At 35.0% G+C, this 20,439-nt stretch overlaps 1 protein-coding gene across 3 annotated transcripts in view; it reads left to right on the top strand.

The window, feature by feature from the left end:
- The window catches only part of ArfGAP1 (ADP-ribosylation factor GTPase-activating protein 1), a 320,099-nt gene that overhangs the window by 122,754 nt on the left and 176,906 nt on the right, over positions 1–20,439 (top strand). For all 3 annotated transcript variants that reach the window (XM_090409895.1, XM_090409893.1, XM_090409894.1), the window contains one exon: positions 18,543–18,599. In XM_090409895.1, coding sequence (XP_090266021.1) covers positions 18,543–18,599 — 57 coding nt within the window. The remainder of the gene's footprint in view (positions 1–18,542; positions 18,600–20,439) is intronic.

Raw genomic sequence — 20,439 nt, 5'->3', positions numbered from 1 at the left:
GCTATGTAGAACAAACTACTTGAATAGAATGACTTGCAATTTCACATGGATGCTTAGGACAGATGTACCAACTTAGAAAAAAAAAAAATCTTGCCGATAGTGTTGTCATCTATGATCAAGGCCAAGAACGTTTCAGACCACCCTCATATTTAATTTATACTTTATATGATTCTTCCCTCACTTAGTATCATACATGTATATTCTTCAGATCTGGCAAAATATACTCATACTATGTCAGAGAATGGCATACCTAGAATCCCTTTATTTTGATTTGCTGTAGCTCAAGCTCAAAATTTCTTTCCTACATTTTTTTAGTATTCATTCACCATTTTTATTGTTTTATTGATGCAGTCCACAGCACAAACTGGTTTCCCTTCTTCCACTCTACTGATCAAGGTGAAAGAAATGGCCAAGTATTGCAAACAAAAACTTTATTTACAGATACCCCCAATTCTCTGATCATTCTGGAAGAGATGCTGAGGTATTTTCTGTTAGTAATGACCTAAAACAAATTATCCATCTATCCACTAGAATATCAGTAACCATCTTCAATGCCCTTAATCTTTTCTTAACCATCTCTTCTTTCAGATATGCTGTAGATAACAGCTTTCCACTTATATAATGACAAACCATGATCTCATCTGAAGTTTTAGTTTTCTGTGGAACATCCTTAACCTGGATGGTCTCACTTCTCCTTTTTCATGATTTGATTAATTTTGTTCTTCTAATCTACTTTCTTTCTCCCTCTCTGTCTCTCATTAAATAACAGAAAAAATTCTAACTAGAATGAATAGCATAATATAATAAATTTAGTTTAATCCTTTATCCAAGTGTGAGCAAACAAAGTTTGCGCCTGAAAGTATCTTCAGGACTGGGTTAAGGTGGTACGCACCACCTTAACCCAGTCCTGAAGATACTTTCAGGCGCAAACTTTGTTTGCTCACACTTGGATAAAGGATTAAACTAAATTTATTATACTCTAACCAAGTGGAAAATAAACTTTCAACATTCTAGAATGAATAGCTTCATTTCCATTCCATTCAAAATCTCTCACTGTGATTAAACCTTAGTTCTCTAGCAGGACTGATTTGGCATGCTGAAGCATGGAGGAGATCAACTTCTGCCATTGTCACATCTGAATGAGTGAAAGTGGTTTTCGAATTCTGCATAAAGGACTGCAGCTAATTACCTTCCACTATATAATCAGGTCACTCCATGTTTCCTTTTGTCTTCTCTAGGGGAAGTAGGGGAAGGGCAGGATGGAGGCCTGAACAACTTAGATAGCAGATAATCCAATTTCCAAGTGAAATGTTGTGTTCTGGAATGAGCAGCCATATTATTTTGGTAATTATTTATACTCATCTATCCTACAGCACTTATATTCCGACCATTTCCAAAAAGGTTAGTTAATGTCAGTCATCAAACTATCTTCCCATTGTCTTCACTTCAGGTCTCTCAATAGTTATGGAGAATATCATCATTATGCAGGAATTAGAAGATACTAACCAGGAGTTTAGTGTGATGTTTGGATGATGCTGATGGTACCATTTGGTTATAAAAAAAAAGTGGAAGTTTGGAGAAGTAGAAATTGCAACCAATAGCCTTTGGTGAGGGAACAAAATACCCAGTCTTTAATGGAGAAGAGATAAGATTTCTGTATTTGATCTTAAGTCAGATTTGGATTTCTTTAAATTTTTTTGCAGCTGTTGTAAGATCCAGTGTAAGGTGAATATGAAACTTGAGTTTTGATTTCAAGCCTTTGTAATAAGGTGAATGTGATATGCTGGTTTTTTTTTTTTTTTTTTTTTTTTCTGCCGTGGCAGAGAACCTGTCAAAAAACCAAGGCCTGGATCATGTTTGGAGATTTTGAATAATAATGGAGGCTGAAGGCCTTTATTCCAGTTAGAATTATTTGAAATTATTTCTGTTATTAGATTAGGCATTTGCATCAGGAGAATGTAAGTAGTTAGTAGACCATGCATAAGTGACCATAGTACCAAGAACAGCTCACTTCCCTGGGAAGTGGTGGTGGTGGGGGGAGATCCCTGTGTATTAGAATTAATACACATCTTATACTGTCTTTATTATCATTATTGCTTGTCTAGAGTTTACCATATGGAATAGAAGCAAGTCTGTATTTAGCCATTTCCAAAGGAAGGTTAATAACAAAAAAGCTGGATTTATTGGTTGTTGGGATTGCAAAAATTACATACTAAATTAAAAGAAACTGACTAGTTTCAGCACAGATTACTTGGCTTCTTCAGGGTAAAAATATAAATTTATGGTTGATAAATACAATATATAAATTAAACAAGAGAGAGAGCTGATAGGATTGTTGTAGTATGAACAATCAAAAAAACACATTGAGACAGTGAAGAAATTTAAACCTGTTCCCAACATACATAGCCACCTTTGTTCTCCCATTTATGACTCATTTTGATTTGTCTTTTGAAGGTATTTAATGGTCTATCTTCCTGACAATGTCCATGTAATGTTGGATAAAATATATTGGAGTTTTTGAATAAATTCTGTATAATTTTTATTGCACGTGTAAGCTGTGAAACTTACTTTAGTATTTGTTTAAGTTAAGGGATATTACATCCCATATAGTTTCTCAGCCGAATAAGAAACTCAAAGAGTTTCATGCCGAATATAGTAGAAACTATGTAAAGTTCGGCGATTCCAAGCGTAAGCAAATACCTGGATACTGCCGCAACTGACCCTAAAGGTAGTGCAAGCTGAGGCAACTCGTGTCAAAGGTGGAGCAAGATCCGATCACTATTCTTGATATTTACCCATAATGTGAACTTAGCTCCTAGGAGCTGTATTATTGTTCGACATTATGAGAGAAGGTCACTACCCAGACCGGTTTCAACCTTTATTGAGGTCTCATCAGTGAGTAGGCAGACCTAGTTAATATCAAGTTTGTAGCGAACAGAACTTACAACCCTTCTACGAGTTTTGCCATGAGGTGTCCTAATAAATTATTAGATATATGAATATGAAGAGCCAAAGGCTTCAATTCGGCGACATATAACTTGTTTAAGTTAAGGGATATTACATCCCATATAGTTTCTCAGCCGAATAAGAAACTCAAAGAGTTTCATGCCGAATATAGTAGAAACTATGTAAAGTTCGGCGATTCCAAGCGTAATTCGGCTGAGAAACTATATGGGATGTAATATCCCTTAACTTAAACAAGTTATATGTCGCCGAATTGAAGCCTTTGGCTCTTCATATTCATATATCTAATAATTTATTAGGACACCTCATGGCAAAACTCGTAGAAGGGTTGTAAGTTCTGTTCGCTACAAACTTGATATTAACTAGGTCTGCCTACTCACTGATGAGACCTCAATAAAGGTTGAAACCGGTCTGGGTAGTGACCTTCTCTCATAATGTCGAACAATAATACAGCTCCTAGGAGCTAAGTTCACATTATGGGTAAATATCAAGAATAGTGATCGGATCTTGCTCCACCTTTGACACGAGTTGCCTCAGCTTGCACTACCTTTAGGGTCAGTTGCGGCAGTATCCAGGTATTTGCTTAAGCTTGGAATCGCCGAACTTTACATAGTTTCTACTATATTCGGCATGAAACTCTTTGAGTTTCTTATTCGGCTGAGAAACTATATGGGATGTAATATCCCTTAACTTAAACAAGTTATATGTCGCCGAATTGAAGCCTTTGGCTCTTCATATTCATATTACTTTAGTATGTTTCACTACAGCTATTAATTATCTGCATGCTGTAGTTGTTTAGAAATATTTCATGAGGAAGATTGTTCCAAAGGACAGAGGAGAAGCAGGTTTAGTGTTTTTGCAGTTTCACAGTAGAAGAATGTTGGTCATCTGCTGCTCTTGTATTAATGGGTGCAACAGAAAGTGGAGGAATGATGGTTGCAGTTCAGCAGGGCAATGACCATAGAAGTATCTGACATAGATACTGTGCCGAAACATTTTATCTGTGAGATAGAGATTGAATGAAAAAGAGGAGGCTGTCAATGTGATGTGTTTATGCCAGGAGGGACTAGAGGTATTAGTCAAAACAAAGAGATCTGATTTTGTCTGATGATTTATGTATTACTTAGAGTTAGAAAATATGAGCTGAGATTACTTTTACAAGAGAAGAGGAAAGATTGTGTTTTGGTGGTATTGAACATGACAAGGTTGTCCTCATCCCATTCAAGGATAGTATGTAGATTGTTGGATCGTACATCCTGGCTTTGAATCCGCCATTTTGTTGGAACGTTATTCTTATTTAAATTATCTGGGTTTTTTTTCTTATTTAATTGTTGGTTGATTACTGATCCAAATATGGAGAAATTTTATTATACTGTGCCACACAGTATAATAAAAGCTCCATACTTTTATTTCTTCACGCTAAGTGAAATAGAGGAATCAACCTTCAACTACATTTATATAATCTTCTTTTACAGGCCGAGGTTACTAATATCATATAAGGCTTCCGCAAGGTTCGAATAAATTTTACGAGCGGTGCAATGAAGAAAAATCAGGCAAACAACAAATTGAATTCAATAAAATAAACATTTAATACAGGGTTATAAAACATGTACATTTAAGCATAATTTTCTAAGCAAGATAATCTAAATTGAACAATATTCAAAATATCTCTGAGACACTAATAGCCACTCGGTTTGGTTTAAAGATTAAATTTAAAATTTACAGATCTTATTCTTCAATGCTTAAATACTATTATCACAACTTGTCTCTATTCAATGAGATAATTCAATTCTTTTATACATCAACTTAGTTTTCAAACACCCATAACAAACATAATACATTGGGCATCAAACATTCAGCTGTCAATTCTATATTCTTCCGAATAATTGAAAATGGTTTACATAGTTCAATGTTCCAGAATTTTACAGTAATTATTCTTAAAGTTGAATTCTCTAATTCACTCTTAGTCAACAAACACTTAATTTAATTATGAGGCATTTATCATTTCAAGGGGGAAAACACTTTACTTTGGCTATTTTTAGTAGAATGCCACAGTTAATGTTAAGATATATCAGGCGGAGCTAACTTTTATTTCTTCACGCTGAAATATAAAAAGGACTGCTCTTACCAGGTTACACCTTTTACACATTGGATTCACTATAGGTACACTTAAAACTGTAGTTAACTATTACTTTGAAGTAATAGTTAACTTGGATGAGGTCAAATGCCTTGGAAATTTGCCTTGGATGTGGTTTTGATATCTCCTCCTTATTCACCAATGTCCCACTCAAAGATACTTTGGACCTCATCCAAGTAATGAGGTCCAAAGTATTTCCTCCCGATATCTTAGCCATATTTCAGTTCACCATGAACTCAAGCTATTTCATTTGGCAAGAAAAATTCTACAAACAAATAGAGGGGACTGCCATGGGTTCTCCACTCTCCCCACCTCTGGCCAACTTCTTTATGGAGACCTTCGTAGAAAAAACATTAAACTCAGCCCCACTTAAACCTGTTGTTTGGCTACGCTATGTAGATGATGTGTTCGCTATTTGGCCTAGACACACTCAAAAACTTCCTTTCACACCTAAACAATCAACACCCCAATATCCAGTTTACCTTAGAAAAAGAAAACAATAACAATTTCCCTTTCCTAGATACTCTGATTACATGCCAGCCTAATGGATCCCTGGCTTTCTCAGTTTACAGAAAACCTACACATACAGGTAGATACATTCACCAGCGTTCACACCATCCTCCCCTCCCAACAATATGGTATTATAAAAACCCTATATAACAGGGCAAAATTAATCAGTTCAGATAACAATGCCCTTACTACCTTACTTATTCATATTCTTAACACCTTTGTAGCCATTGGATACAACCCCCATAAAATTCAAAAAAATATTAAAACCTGTTAACCCCAACCCCCTCCACAAGAAGGACTACTCTAAATCTGTCACTATTCCTTATATTCGTGGTACTTCTGAAAAGTTAACAAAATTCTTAAAAAAATATGACTTGACAACCTGTTACAAACCATATCAAAAATTGGCATCTCTTATCTGCTCTCCCACTTCCTCTAGACCTACCCGGAGTTTACCAGGTCCCTTGTAGTTGTAAACTATTTTGCTATGACCAAACAGGCAGGACTGCTAATAACAGGATATCTGAACATAAGAATTATATCCATTTCTACCGTTATAGCCACTCAACACTTGCTGACCATGTCTTGGACGCCTGCCATAAAATACATTGGAAGAAAGCATCCTTACTACACCGCAGCAAGTTTAAATATGAGAGATTATTCTTAGAATCAGTCTCAGCCTTAAAAAACTCCCCAAACTTAAATAAATTTGGATGAGACTTGCAGTCTTAGAACCTCAGCCCAAACTGCCAAGATTAATACCCAATTTGGCCTAGTCGGCCAAATTGGGCACCTTTTAGGACTCTAGGACTGACTTCAGTTGTTTTCTTCAGCCATTTTTTGCTCAGTGTTAGTGCCTGCATGCACATTTCATTAATTTTTATGTTCCCTGAAGATGGTAATATAACATTACCAAAATATTGGAAGTATTAATTAAAGTTATTTAGTTAATATAATAATATACATTGTTCTTAAAATTAACAGTTGAGTACAGAATGGATTTAGAAAAGGACGATCATGTATAGACCCAACATTTTGCCTAAAATTAATAATAGAGAAAAGAAGAGAATACAAGTTAGAAACACATATTGCATTTATTAACTTTGAAAAAGCATTTGACAAAGTTAAAAGAACCATATTATTTAACATATTAAAAGAAAGACAAATACCAAATAATATCCCAAAAGCTATCACAAGTATATATGAAAATAATCAAATACAAATAAGATTAAATCATGAGCTATCATATACGAGAGAGATAAACCAAGCAGTCCGACAAGGATGTCCCCTCTCAGCAACTCTTTTTAATATCTACTTAAATGAAATAATAATAAAATGGAATAAAAATTTACATCAAGGAATTAAACTTTCTCCTACAGTGAACTTAAACACTCTCCTTTTTGCTGATGACCAAATAATTACAAATTCTGAAGATAACTTACAGAAAGCTATTTTAAATCTAAATAAGATAGCCGAAGATTATGGAATGATAATATCAACAGAAAAATCAAAAACAGAAATTAGAAAAACATGCCTTTAAAGGACATGATCCAGCAAGAACTAAAATAGTAATAGATAACAAGATCTTAGAACAGGTGAATTCATTTAACTACCTAGGATGTACAATCATATATGAAAATGAAAAAGATATAAACGTAAAAATTGCAAAATATTTAAAAATAATAGGTATAATTAACTCTATATTTAAACCAAACCTCGTTCAAAAACAAACCAGACTAAAAGTATATAATACATTAGCCCTACCAGTCTTAATGAATGGAAGTGAAATCTGGACAATAAAACAAAAAGACAAAGATTAATAACAGCAGAAATGAAGTTTATGAGAAAAACTGCAAAGTATACCCTATTTAAACACAAAAGAAATGAAGACATTATGAAAGAATTAAACCAAGAACCAGTAATAGAAAAAATTAAAAAAATATAAACATAAATGGATAGAATACGTTCAAAGGATGAAAACATAAAGATTACCAAAACAAGCCTTAAAGTACAAGCAATTAGGAAAAAGAAAACCAGGATGTCCTCTTAAACGATTCAACGATGACTTCTAAGGCTGGATCAGGCCATGCTAGCCTAAATCCTTGATATATACATGATGATGATGATGAAGAGTATAAAGACCAGGCCAGGAGAGTGACTCATTTGGCAAGGACAGCAAAAGCGCAGTATGAGCAGAAATTAGAGAAGCACGCCAAGAAAAAGAAAAAAAAAAACGTAGGGAGTTTATTCGGTATGTTTCATGTAGAGTAGAAATTCATCATAAAATATTAATACTAGAATCACATTTAATATTTTTAGTTGTAAAATTTTCGGCTAAGTTTCATAGCCATTATCAATACAGTTATTAGTGCACATAATTGATATTATGTGCACTATATTCTCTTGCAGCCTATAGTGTAATATTACATAATATCACACATTCTCAATTAAATTGTTGTTCTTTTTACAGTTTTCCTGTAACTGTATTGACAATAGCAATAAAACTTAGCCAAAAATTTTAAAAATAAAAATATTAAACCTAAGTGATTCTGGTATTAATATTTTACGATGAATTCTTCCACTTGCAACTCTAATTTTAGACAAATTTCATGTAGAATGAAGAATGGTTATGGCAAGATGCTTACAATGGATGAAAGTGGTATATTGGTAACTGCTGCAGAGGATAGCCTAGATATTCAGTGAGCAATTCATCAGGGTGTTTCATCCTCAGTGTAAAATCAGGAGAAGCCCATTTGTAGAGAATGAAATAAGAGAAGTCTTACTGGTGAGTGATCAAGAGATGTATGAGGAGTTAAGTAAGCTAGATATCAATAAGGCAATAGGACTTGATGATATATCACCACATGTGTTAAGGGAATGTTCCAGGGGAATCAGCATTAGCCTGCTTCCCCTGTTCACCAAGTGTCCTGCAACAGCACAAGTCCCAAAGGTGCGGAAGGAAGGTGTTTTACTTCAATGTGGTGATAAAGCAAAGGCTACAAATTATAGGCCAATCTACATCTGGGTTATAGCTAAGGTATTGGACAGGTTGATGAGAGCTAGAATACAAAAGTGGATTGATAGCAGGTATTCTTTGTGCTTGTCAGCATCGTTTTGTTTGCATATTTTACCAACTTATGTCCATAACACGGTGATAAATGTATTGAACAAGGGAGGTGCATATATAGTGATATACTTAGATTTTACAAAACTTTTCATAGATTGTCATACCACAAGTTGGTAATTAAACTGAAGCAGATTGGATTGGATGATAGATTAGTGAGTTTGATAGGCAACTGATCTCAGATATGCATCAGCAAGTTGTGTATGGGGGTGCAGTATCCTGGAAGAGAAAAGTCACTAGTGGTCACATGGGTCTGTTTTGGGACCATTATTATTTAGCTTGTATATTAATGATATTGGGATGGGTTTAACTTGTGATATATAACTGTTTGCAGGTGATGCAATGTTTCCCACTTAACTGGGAGAGTTAAGTGGGAACCATTGGGATGCAGAGTATACACTTGGTGGGAAAATTTTAGAGGTGGTTAAGTAAATGAGATCTTGGAGTGGTGGTGGATAATGATCAAAGTTTCAAGGTTACATTGAACAAGTTGTGAAGTTATCACATCATGTTATGGCATGATGCAGAGGGTTTTAACATACAGAAATAAAGCCTTGATCAGGCTTTATTATATAAAGGAAATCTGAAGTTGATCAGGCTATATTGTATAAGCCCTTGATCAGGCCTCAAATGGTATAAATTAAAAATACCAAGAAATTATATACTTCGTTTATGCCTTTATCCAAGTGTAGGCAAACAAGTTTGCACCCAAACTATTTTCAGGACTTGGGCAACTCGTATATAGAAGCTTATAACTTCACATCACTTGCCTTAGTATTCCATAATGCAAAGCACATATCCTTACGGGTATGTATAATGCTATGCATAATGGAAAGGGTCGCTACCTAGACTGGTTTCGAGTGGGAGTCAGACCCAGAGGTGATACCAAGGTTAAAGTAATGCAGAAGTCATATTTTCATATACGAGTTGCCAAAAGTTCAGGCACAAACTTATTTGCCTATACTTGGATAAAGAATTAAATCAAGTATATAATTTCTTGGTATCTTTAATTTATAGTATAACAAAGTGGAAAGACTTCCAACAACAGGCCTCAGATGGATTATTGTGGACAGATTTGGTCCCCTTGTTTTTCATGGTAATGAGGATATATTAGAAAGGATCAAGAGAAGACTAAGGTGGTAACTGGTCTTTGGAATGTGGGACATGACAGATTGAGAGAATGCAGTTTACAAAGTTTTGTGAATAGGAGGAAGAGAGGGGATATGATTCAGGCATTTTTAAGTTGGCAAAGAGTTGCTACTGGATTAATGTGGAAAGATTTGTTTTCATTGATGGGAGAAGGGGATAGAACAAGCAGACATAGCTGGAAGCTGTATAAAGAGGGTGTGAACAGAAGCATAAGGAGCAGGTTGTTTGAATGGAGAGCGGTTGGTGAGCAGAGTGTATTACTTACAGTTCGGGGAATGTGTATATATTGAATGAGTTTAAAGCACTGTTTGATGGCTTTTTGTGTAACAATGTGTACCACCCTTGATGAGTCTTTTTACTCCATGGAAGTTTTGTGTTAATAATAATGGTAATAAATTCAGCAATATCATACTGTCAAAAATAGTGGAAATCAGTGGAATCATGCTGAGACTTTCAGTGTGATTCCACTACTATATCTATAAAGGACACCAGTTTGAACTGTAAGGAGCCAGCCATTTGAAATCAGTGCTCCTGCTGGTGTGCTGCATGCACATGCTTAGTTTTATTATCTGCTTATGAAGATGCCTTGGTAATGTTGACTTATGAACTAGCTCAATAAATTTTAATTACTTATTACTTCTAGATATGTTTTCTCCATTAAACATCAACATAAGTTCCATCAACAAAGTTGTAATCATATAGTGCATGTTAGTACTGTAAAGTACTAACATGCACTATATGGGGGAGGGGGAGGGGGGGGGGGGGGGTTAGATTGTCTGAAAATTCTACTTCAAGATTTAAAATTCAATCTGTTTCAATCTAAAATTCAAGTTCTAAAATGTAGAACTTGATCAACTTCTGATTTCCAATAAGCTGGCTGGTAGTCGCATATTATGTATAATTTAAACATGTGGACAGACTTATGTGTTCGTTGAACATGTTTATTATTTTAACGGTATAATAGAACACAGAAACTAAGTAAATAATTAATTTATTAACTTGATGCTGATATTTCGCTAGTATTATAACCAGCATCTTCAGAGCACAAAAACACTGTTTGTCACAATACGCGAGACTAAAACAACATGGTGTACTTCAACAAAATTGTAGCAGCAACACAAAGACTAGAGTCCTGATTTTGGCACCCTCTATCTGAAAAAAAAAAAAAAAATGCTATCATATATTACTAGAGTCCTAGAAAAGTGCTAGTTTTTTCTTAATATGATTGTCTCCCAGATCTTCGGCAAGTTAATACAGCCATATTTGTTGAGATTTGGAGTGTGTTTTAGGGCTTTTGTCGCCTCTAAGAACAATCTCTCTGATTTATATGGGGGTTTCTGTGTAGTACTTTTGTGTTTTTCCAGTTGATCCTGTGTGCAGGGGTATCCAGAGCATGGTCTGCTAGGCCCGACTTCCCATAATGATAATTCCGGACGTATCGTTTATGTTCGCTGATGCGGATATTCACAGTTCTTCTTGTTTGACCGTCATCAAGCCTACTACGGTCAAACAAGAAGAACTCTCTCCATTATCATGATTTTTTGTGGAACTGTTCATCCTGCTCATCACTACACCAAGGTTCTCAGGAAAAGAAGTTGAATTAAGAATGAAGAAAGTGAATCTTCAGTAATGTTTAGTCAACTATCTTCTGGGACTTTAATATAAGTAGATCACCTAGTTCTTTATAATCCTCCATTAATATCTTTGTTTCAATGAAATTCTTTTTTAAATGTCATCCTTAAATATTTCTCTATTTTGAGGCCCAACAAATTTACCTTCCTAAAATTTGTACTCGAAAGAGCATTTTGTGGTTACTAGATTGCAGCAGGTCCTTTTTTTTTTGTCCATTGCTTTCAGGTGACTCATTTTAATATGCAGCAGCATAAGAAATATTTGTTGGGGTCAACAAAAAAGCTTGTACTTTGTTTTCTTGCTCTTCCTGGTGTAAAATCATTTTTGAAAACTCTTTCCTTGACAAAATGTTTTGTTATTTCCATGCTATCTCATGCTTACTTTCAAATCATCACAAATATTCCAGTACAGTTCATAGAAGTGCTTCATAATATTAATAACAACATGAGAAGAATAAAATAAATAATTTATTAAATTGATAATATTTCGCTGAATTTCTACCCAGCATCTTCAAAGAGCAAATTACAATTGTTATAAACTACAAGGCACTCAAATGGGCAGAAATAGTTCATACTGCAACTGAAAGGGAATTGGGTAAAAGGAACTTGAAAAGGCACTACCTTTATGGTCCAGCCATATGGTACTAATGTAAACCTCTGTTAAATCTATTGAAATGCATGCAGCAACTGCTCAACACTCCTTCATGATTCAACTCCAAATCCACAGAACAAATTTGTCCTCCTCCTTATTTATTCCTTCTACTTTTGCCAGCTGGCATAGTCTTCCATCTTATGTTCCTCAGATAATAGAATCCTTAGTTCTTCAAACTAAATGTGAACAAGTTTCTTCTTACCCATCCACGATACTAATGTACTATAGGTTGTCATTAAAAAAAAGATAAGTTTACTACTTTTTGTGGGTGGGAGTGACATAAGAAAAAAATACTTACTTGAATGTGACTAATACTGATGAACAACACAGGGTAGTAGAAGGAGCATTTCTGTGGACAGGATATGACATCCCTCAGATAATGGGAAAATAAATAATGATAATTAGAATAACGGGACACAAAATGATCGGTGACAAAATTTAGAATTGTTGGATTGCCCAGTCCATCTTTAGTTCATCTGTTCACTGATACATAATCTCTGGTCTTTTAATGGACTCCAGCTTATGTTGTTGTTTATCATCTTCATTCTTGTCTTATGCTTCTAATTTTTTTAACAAGCTCATATTTGAGATTTGACTTTAATTATATTGTATTTCTTTCATCATTAGTTTTAAGTATTTATAGTAGATTTGTCATTTAAAAGTCTTATAATCAAGTAATTCTTGGTAGATGATTGTTTTTCTTTGATGAAGGGTGTGTGTGTGCGAGAGAGAATGAACAAGATTTAATATTAAAACCCGTTATTTCAATCTTTATATCAAGGCCATCATCAGAGGAAAGAGATGAAATGAAAATTCCAAGAATTTGGTTGGTCCTTATTCAGTTAGTTTATCAGTCCACCTTTCCAGTAATCTTCTAGCACTAGCATTGCATCCCAGCTCTCTTCTCTCTCTCCCACTAACAATTTCCTGTTAACGAAAAGTGGAAATTGTTGTGGATGGGGGGAGAGAAGAAAGCTAGGATGCAGTGCTAGAGCTAGAAGATTAGTGGAAGGGTGGACTGATAAACTAACTGAATAAGGACCAACCAAATTCTTGGAATTTTCATTTCATCTTTTACCTCTGATGATGGCCTCAGGAATTTTTTTCTGGTAACTTTTCATTACCAGAACCAAATAAAAAATAAAAAAAATAAATAAATAAATATCTTCCTCCATCTGAATGGCATGTTTCTTTTTCTAATAGTAAGGTTTGCTTCTCTCCTGCTGCAGATTATTTTTATAGTGACTATAGGTCTCCAAACTTTGCAATGGGCAATATTCTAGGTTTTCTGAAGTTCACCTTCACCTCTCAGGATTAATAACAGAACTCAGGTTTTACATCATTCATGCTAACAAATACATTATCAGACAGGATTCTAGTAATTTGAAACAGTCTGTGCCCATGCCTGGTGTTGTGTGTGTGTGTGGGGGGGGTAGTATAATGCAAGTACACATTACTTGTACTTGCTTCCAAGCAAGTACAAGTAATGTGTACTTGCTTGGAAGTAGGCAAATTTCTATATAGTAATCTGGAAGATTAAAACTTGGATTCGTGTTTAATTGATTGGGATTTAATATGCTCTTTGTACAGTTTTTCTTTCTGTCTCATAGTTGTGGAGTAGCAAGAAACTGTATTTTCTTCTTCTTTCACTTGTTCACTTTTACTCTTACATTAAATTATTTTAAATGACAGTTTTAGGTTTTGGTGGTTGTAAAGATGTTCTTCAAAATTCTGGTATAATGACCACATGATGAGAACATGTATTAAAAAAAATAAAAATATCTTTAATAAATTCAGTAGCTCAGCCAGTTTCTTTGAAATGACAGGTACACCTGTTTGCTTATAAGAGTAAATAGCTGAAGATATATAACGTATATCATAGTAAACAATAAAAATGAATACAATGGATGAAATTAAAATAAACAGTGAACATGTGAAACAGGTGTATTAACTGGTGTTGTTGTTTTGTGATCCATATCATATCACAGCTAACATCTGTAAATGTGAGACTTTTGATGAACTTCAGATTTCCAATGAGCTGGGTGGTAGTTACATATTATGTATAATTTAATATGCATAAGAAAGCTAAATCAGATCTATGTTTCTTTTTCTTTCTGATGTGTTCATAAGCTTCTGACAAGTAGATTTCTCTAGAACATTCCATTTGACCAACCTAACAAATGTTGCATAGACAGTAAATCTTGTAGACATCTGATGATAAGACGATACATTCATCTGGCTTCTTGAGTGTGGGGGGGGGGTGAGGAGATTTTGCTGGTGATAAGAATCTGGAGATCTAGTATAGTGAAGTGAAATCCGCTTTTATTCCATGACTTCCAAGAATGCAAGAAATTTTGCCTTTGACATTGCTAGTATAAGGAAGGGGGACTGCATCTTTGAAGTTTATTTATTAATGTCTTTGGAGATATTTGCAAAATCCTGGTGCTCATCTTGTGTCCATATCTATTAAGAGAAAGATATAATAAATTTAGTTTAATCCTTTATCCAAGTGTGAGCAAACAAAGTTTGCGCCTGAAAGTATCTTCAGGACTGGGTTAAGGTGGTACACACCAGGGCAACTCGTTGCAAAGGTGGAGCAAGCTACCAACACTCCTATCCTAGTATCTCCTATAATGCAAAACACATCTCCTTGCGGATATGTCTATTGTTATGCATTAAGGGAAGGGCCACTACCCAGACCGGTTTCGACCTTTATTGAGGTCTCTTCAGTGGGAGCCAGGCCCAAGTCGAGATATCAGGCAGAAGCATTAGCAGGTCATCTCCACCTATAGGAATTGCCAAATGGTGTGCCACCCTTTTTTAATAAATTACTCTGGATTTAGAGAAAGATGTTGAAAGTTTATTTTCCACTTGGTTAGAGTATAATAAATTTAGTTTAATCCTTTATCCAAGTGTGAGCAAACAAAGTTTGCGCCTGAAAGTATCTTCAGGACTGGGTTAAGGTGGTACACACCAGGGCAACTCGTTGCAAAGGTGGAGCAAGATACCAACACTCCTATCCTAGTATCTCCTATATATAATGCAAAACACATCTCCTTGCGGATATGTCTATTGTTATGCATTAAGGGAAGGGCCACTACCCAGACCGGTTTCGACCTTTATTGAGGTCTCTTCAGTGGGAGCCAGGCCCAAGTCGAGATATCAGGCAGAAGCATTAGCAGGTCATCTCCACCTATAGGAATTGCCAAATGGTGTGCCACCCTTTTTTAATAAATTACTCTGGATTTAGAGAAAGATGTTGAAAGTTTATTTTCCACTTGGTTAGAGTATAATAAATTTAGTTTAATCCTTTATCCAAGTGTGAGCAAACAAAGTTTGCGCCTGAAAGTATCTTCAGGACTGGGTTAAGGTGGTACACACCAGGGCAACTCGTTGCAAAGGTGGAGCAAGCTCCAAATAGGTGGAGATGACCTGCTAATGCTTCTGCCTGATATCTCGACTTGGGCCTGGCTCCCACTGAAGAGACCTCAATAAAGGTCGAAACCGGTCTGGGTAGTGGCCCTTCCCTTAATGCATAACAATAGACATATCCGCAAGGAGATGTGTTTTGCATTATAGGAGATACTAGGATAGGAGTGTTGGTAGCTTGCTCCACCTTTGCAACGAGTTGCCCTGGTGTGTACCACCTTAACCCAGTCCTGAAGATACTTTCAGGCGCAAACTTTGTTTGCTCACACTTGGATAAAGGATTAAACTAAATTTATTATACTCTAACCAAGTGGAAAATAAACTTTTCATCATCAATTAAGAGAAAGAGTATGGATGGAGAAATGAAGAACTTCATTACTGTAGATGTTGCATGTGCTACCCCTTCAAGTTTTGATTATTCATGCGTTCTACTTAACTATAGAAGTGCCTTCTACTATCTCAAGTAGAAAGCATTTTTTTATATAGTGAAACCTGTAGTGTAGAGTATCCATAACTATAGAATAACACATATGCCAGAGTAAATAACTTTTTTTATTATGTAAATATTTCGTCTTATGTATCATAAGACATCATCAGTGCAACTAACGAACAACAACAGGAATTGAATTCTGAAGAATCCCAAAAACAAGAATTGGAAATTATCAAAGAAGCAATATTACTAAATGGATATAATAATCCAGTAACAACCCAAAAAAATAATTACCACTCTTCTACAAATCAACCTAGACAAGAAGAAGCCCACAGAGTTTCCATTCCATATATTAAAAGGCATCTATGAATGTATGGCAAAAATTATGAAAAAATATAAACTCATTGCTACCTACAAACCCATCAACCAAATTCACAACTTCCTACCTTCTTCAAAAGACCAACTCTCTCACCAATGATGTTACCTGGCATATACCAAGTACTGCATTTGTGTAACTTGTCTTACTATGGACAAACAGGAAGCTCTATAAATAAAAGTATCTCTGAACATCAAGACCACATCTGTCTTATCAAACCTCACAAATTTGGCCTTGCACAACATGGAATCGAAAATGCTAACCACAGGATCCAGTGGCAAAATGCCAGGTTACATAGATCCACATATAAACATGAACAGTTATATAAAAGAAAGTGCTGAAGCCTTACTTCATGGACCTAATCTTAATCGAAATGACTGTCTCACTATTCCAAAAGTGTGGGAAATTGTTATCCTCAATTGTATTCAACAATTTATCTGCTATATTTTAATTTAAGTAATTTTAGCCCAGTATTTTTTAATCCGTGAACATGTGACTGTATACATAGAGGGATTATAATTTAAGCATGCACACGACTGTTTTTTGAATTAAATTCCTATTGTTGTTCATTAGTTGTACTGATTATGTCTTATGATACATAAGGTGAAATATTTACATAATAAAAAAGTTATTTACTCTGGCATATGTGTTATTCTGTAGTTATGGATACTCTACAGGTTTTACTGTATAAAAAAGTGCCTTCTACTTGAGATAGTAGTAAGAAAGATGAAGGAATCTACTGGTATTATTTGTTGGTTTTTCTGTCTACTGAATAACAGTCTTATCTTGGAGAATGTCAAGGAAAGGTAATGTCCTGTGATTTTCAAGTTCAACGGTAAACTTTATACGGTGGTGTAGGTTGCTCAGATAATTCTTCCAGTTCTCACTTTGAACCTAACCAGATGAAAATATCATCACCATGTCTTAGCCTAATTTTAGGTTTTTGATGTTATCCTTTTATGGCCTTTTTTTTGAAGGATTCCATGAATAGCGTAGCCATAACTGAAGATGGGAAACATACCAAGACCATGCCTACTTGAACTGAAAGAAAGTATTTTCTATATAGCATCTGAATAGCACAAAAGTCTAGTGGAAAAAGATCTTGAGGTTTCCAAGTTTCTTCTCTGGGTACATTTGTAAAGAGTTTAGTAACATCTGAGCTTATTAGAAGTTCAAGTGGTTCTGTTACTATTTCCTTGCTATTTACTTTGCTCTTTCAATACAGTGTAAGCTGTTCTTGATGAAGGTTTCTGTTTTTTCCTATGTGTGATGTCACCAGAAGAGAGAAATATTTGACCAGATTGGAGATAGGTGAATCTTTGGCATCCACAGTGGTCTCAAAGGTGCTGATTTATTAATCTTTGGGGCTCCATAAATTCTTGGACTAGATAAATGCTAGGAACAAAAATGCTCTTTGAATGCAAATTGGATTCACTGAATCTTTTGATTCAGTGAATTAATCTTTCTTCATATACTACCTTGTCTCTGGTTGAGACAAGGTAGTTTAAAAAGAAAGATTGATTGATTATGAAGAATGGGATAAATGCCTGTTCCACTTTTCTTTTTTGCATAGTTAAATTATTTTACTTCTGAAGCAGTGTTATTTTATTAAACTTCCAAGCATGTAAGCTGGTTTGTCAGGTGTCAGGACAAACAAATTTAAGAATTTCTTAAATAGTTTTTATTAGCACATGCATGGCCTTCTATTTTTTAAAATAATTCTGTGTTATAAAGAACATCCATGTATCTCTTCATGTGTATTATGTGTATTCCTGAAAATGACCATAATATAAAGGTCGAAACATACAATTTTATTATCATAGTTTTTATTGCAAACAGTAGTTGACCAGTAGTTGATCTCATTATATGCTGTTTATATCCTTAATGTTTATACAAATTCCCAGTTACTATGTTACTATATTAGATAATATATTTTAAGGTATATTACATAAATAGTGATGTTTGTTTTGGCTTGTTAGCATTTTTCAGTTTGCATACAAATATTAAGTGCATGTGTGAACTAAGATATAAGAAATCACCAAGAGCCCAAAGTGAGCATCCTTCTCAAAACACATAGTTATTTTCTTGTTACTGTATGTTGTTAAAGCAATATAATTTGAATTGAATGTTTTTATTTTAGGGTTGGTCTTCATTTGCTACTGGAGCAACAAAATTTGCATCAAAAGCTTCTGAAAGTGTAAGTTTATATATAGTTAGCCTATTAGTATTATACTGTCAGCTTTAATTGTGGTAAACAACATGTAGAGATCAAAGGAATATTTGGTTATTTGGAAGTTTATAATTAGGTTTAATAGAATGAAAATACCACAAAGAAATAATTAAGCACAGGCTTAATCATTCTAATATTCTGTCTCTGTCACAGAGACATCTTCTGGGATACAGCATAAAAAAAGGCACAAACAATAAGTGGAAATATGTTAGACTAGAAGCCTAAAGACTCTGCGCAGTTAGCCTAGTGGCTATGCACTTCACAACCATATGCCTGGGAAAAGAGTGTCTTTGGTTCAATTCCCTTCACCGACATGAGGAGCTTAAGGATCTTTCTCAGACATAGCCAAGTTAGCTGGTCTTGGGCATGGACAGCAGAGTTTTTCTCTCCAGTTTATCTGGGGTTTTTACCCCCTGCCAGCAGGCAAACCAGCCCTGTTGGGGGGGAGGCATAGGGCTAGTCACTTCATCCTCGGGATGGATACGACTTAGAAGAACTTAAGATAGCCTTGTAATAGGCCAGTAGGCCTAACTTGTAGGAGAAGAAGAAAATGAAAAAAAAAAATAGAAGCCTAAAGTCGTAAGAGGGGTGTATCTTCTATGGAAGCTGGTAATCAATTTTAGCATCGGCTTGGAGCACTTAACGTCTCCTAAATTTTGGGAAGTTTAACACAACGATATTTATTTAGATTAGGGTGGTTTTTTTAAATATGCTACTGATTCCAAAAAAAGGTCTCTTTCAACTTTATATTTGTCATTAAAGCATGGAAGTTTTTGTGCAAGGTATCCAAGCCATGGTCAGTTAGACCTGAACCATAGTTATGGCAGTGGATGTATTTCTGTGTTCTTCAAGGCAGATCCCCCAGTTTGTCCATAATATGACAAGTTGCAAGACAAGGAACTTTGTATACATCCAGAACAGAGAAGGGGGGGGGGGAATGTAGAGCAGATAAAGGTAATTAGCTTCATATGAGGTTTGAAAACAGTGAGGAGATTATATTTTTTTAAAGTTCTGGCTATTTTTTCCAAGGTGCTCCTGACATAAGGAATAGTAATAGCATTATTATAATTTTTATGTTGGGAGGGATGAGAGGTGACAGAAGGAACAATTATTTTTTAATCTTTTTTGGCATTGTAACCATTGGACAGGAAGGTATGGCAAATAAAGAAATATGTTCAGCTTTGAGAGAAGCCTAGTTTGAACTCGGGTTGGAGACTGTTAACGAGGTTTTTAATGATAGCTTATTGTTGGGGTGGTGTGTGTGTGCGTGTCTATTTGTATGGTTAGGTTTTCTGTTAACTGAGAAAAAAAGAAAGAAAGAGAGTGCCATTATGAATACCCAATTAGAGTGTCTAGAAAAGACTGAATGTTGTTATTTTCTTTTCTATAGTGAACTGGATTCTAGGATGCTAGTTGTTGAGGAGAAGGAAAAAATAATATGCTTTAGCCATATGAAGAACACATCATCAATGTATCTTAGCCAGATAGAAGGTTTTAGAACAACAGTATCAAGAGCATGTTTTTCAAACTGCTCCATATAGAAATTGGCTAGAGGAAATGGCCCATGCTGTGCCCTCATTGTATTTATATATATTGTCCTTCCAAGTGAAGTAACCCATGTGGATGGCAAAATTGAAGAAATCAGTGATGTCAAGAGGAAAACATTTTTTAGTAAAATGTCAAAAAGGTGGATTTTGGTGAATAAACTTTAATGTTACTTAAAAATATGTTTACTTAAAAAAACTTTACTTAAAAAGAAAATAACAGTAGTCTGTTTTCTCTACACATTCTAATCACATATTTCAAC

Source organism: Typopeltis vanoorti, chromosome 20 (assembly GCF_054136105.1).
Source record: "Typopeltis vanoorti isolate ZY-2024b chromosome 20, IOZ_Tvanoo_1.0, whole genome shotgun sequence".
Taxonomy (NCBI): Eukaryota; Metazoa; Arthropoda; class Arachnida; order Uropygi; family Thelyphonidae; genus Typopeltis; species Typopeltis vanoorti.
This window is presented reverse-complemented; position numbering and strand designations above follow the sequence as displayed.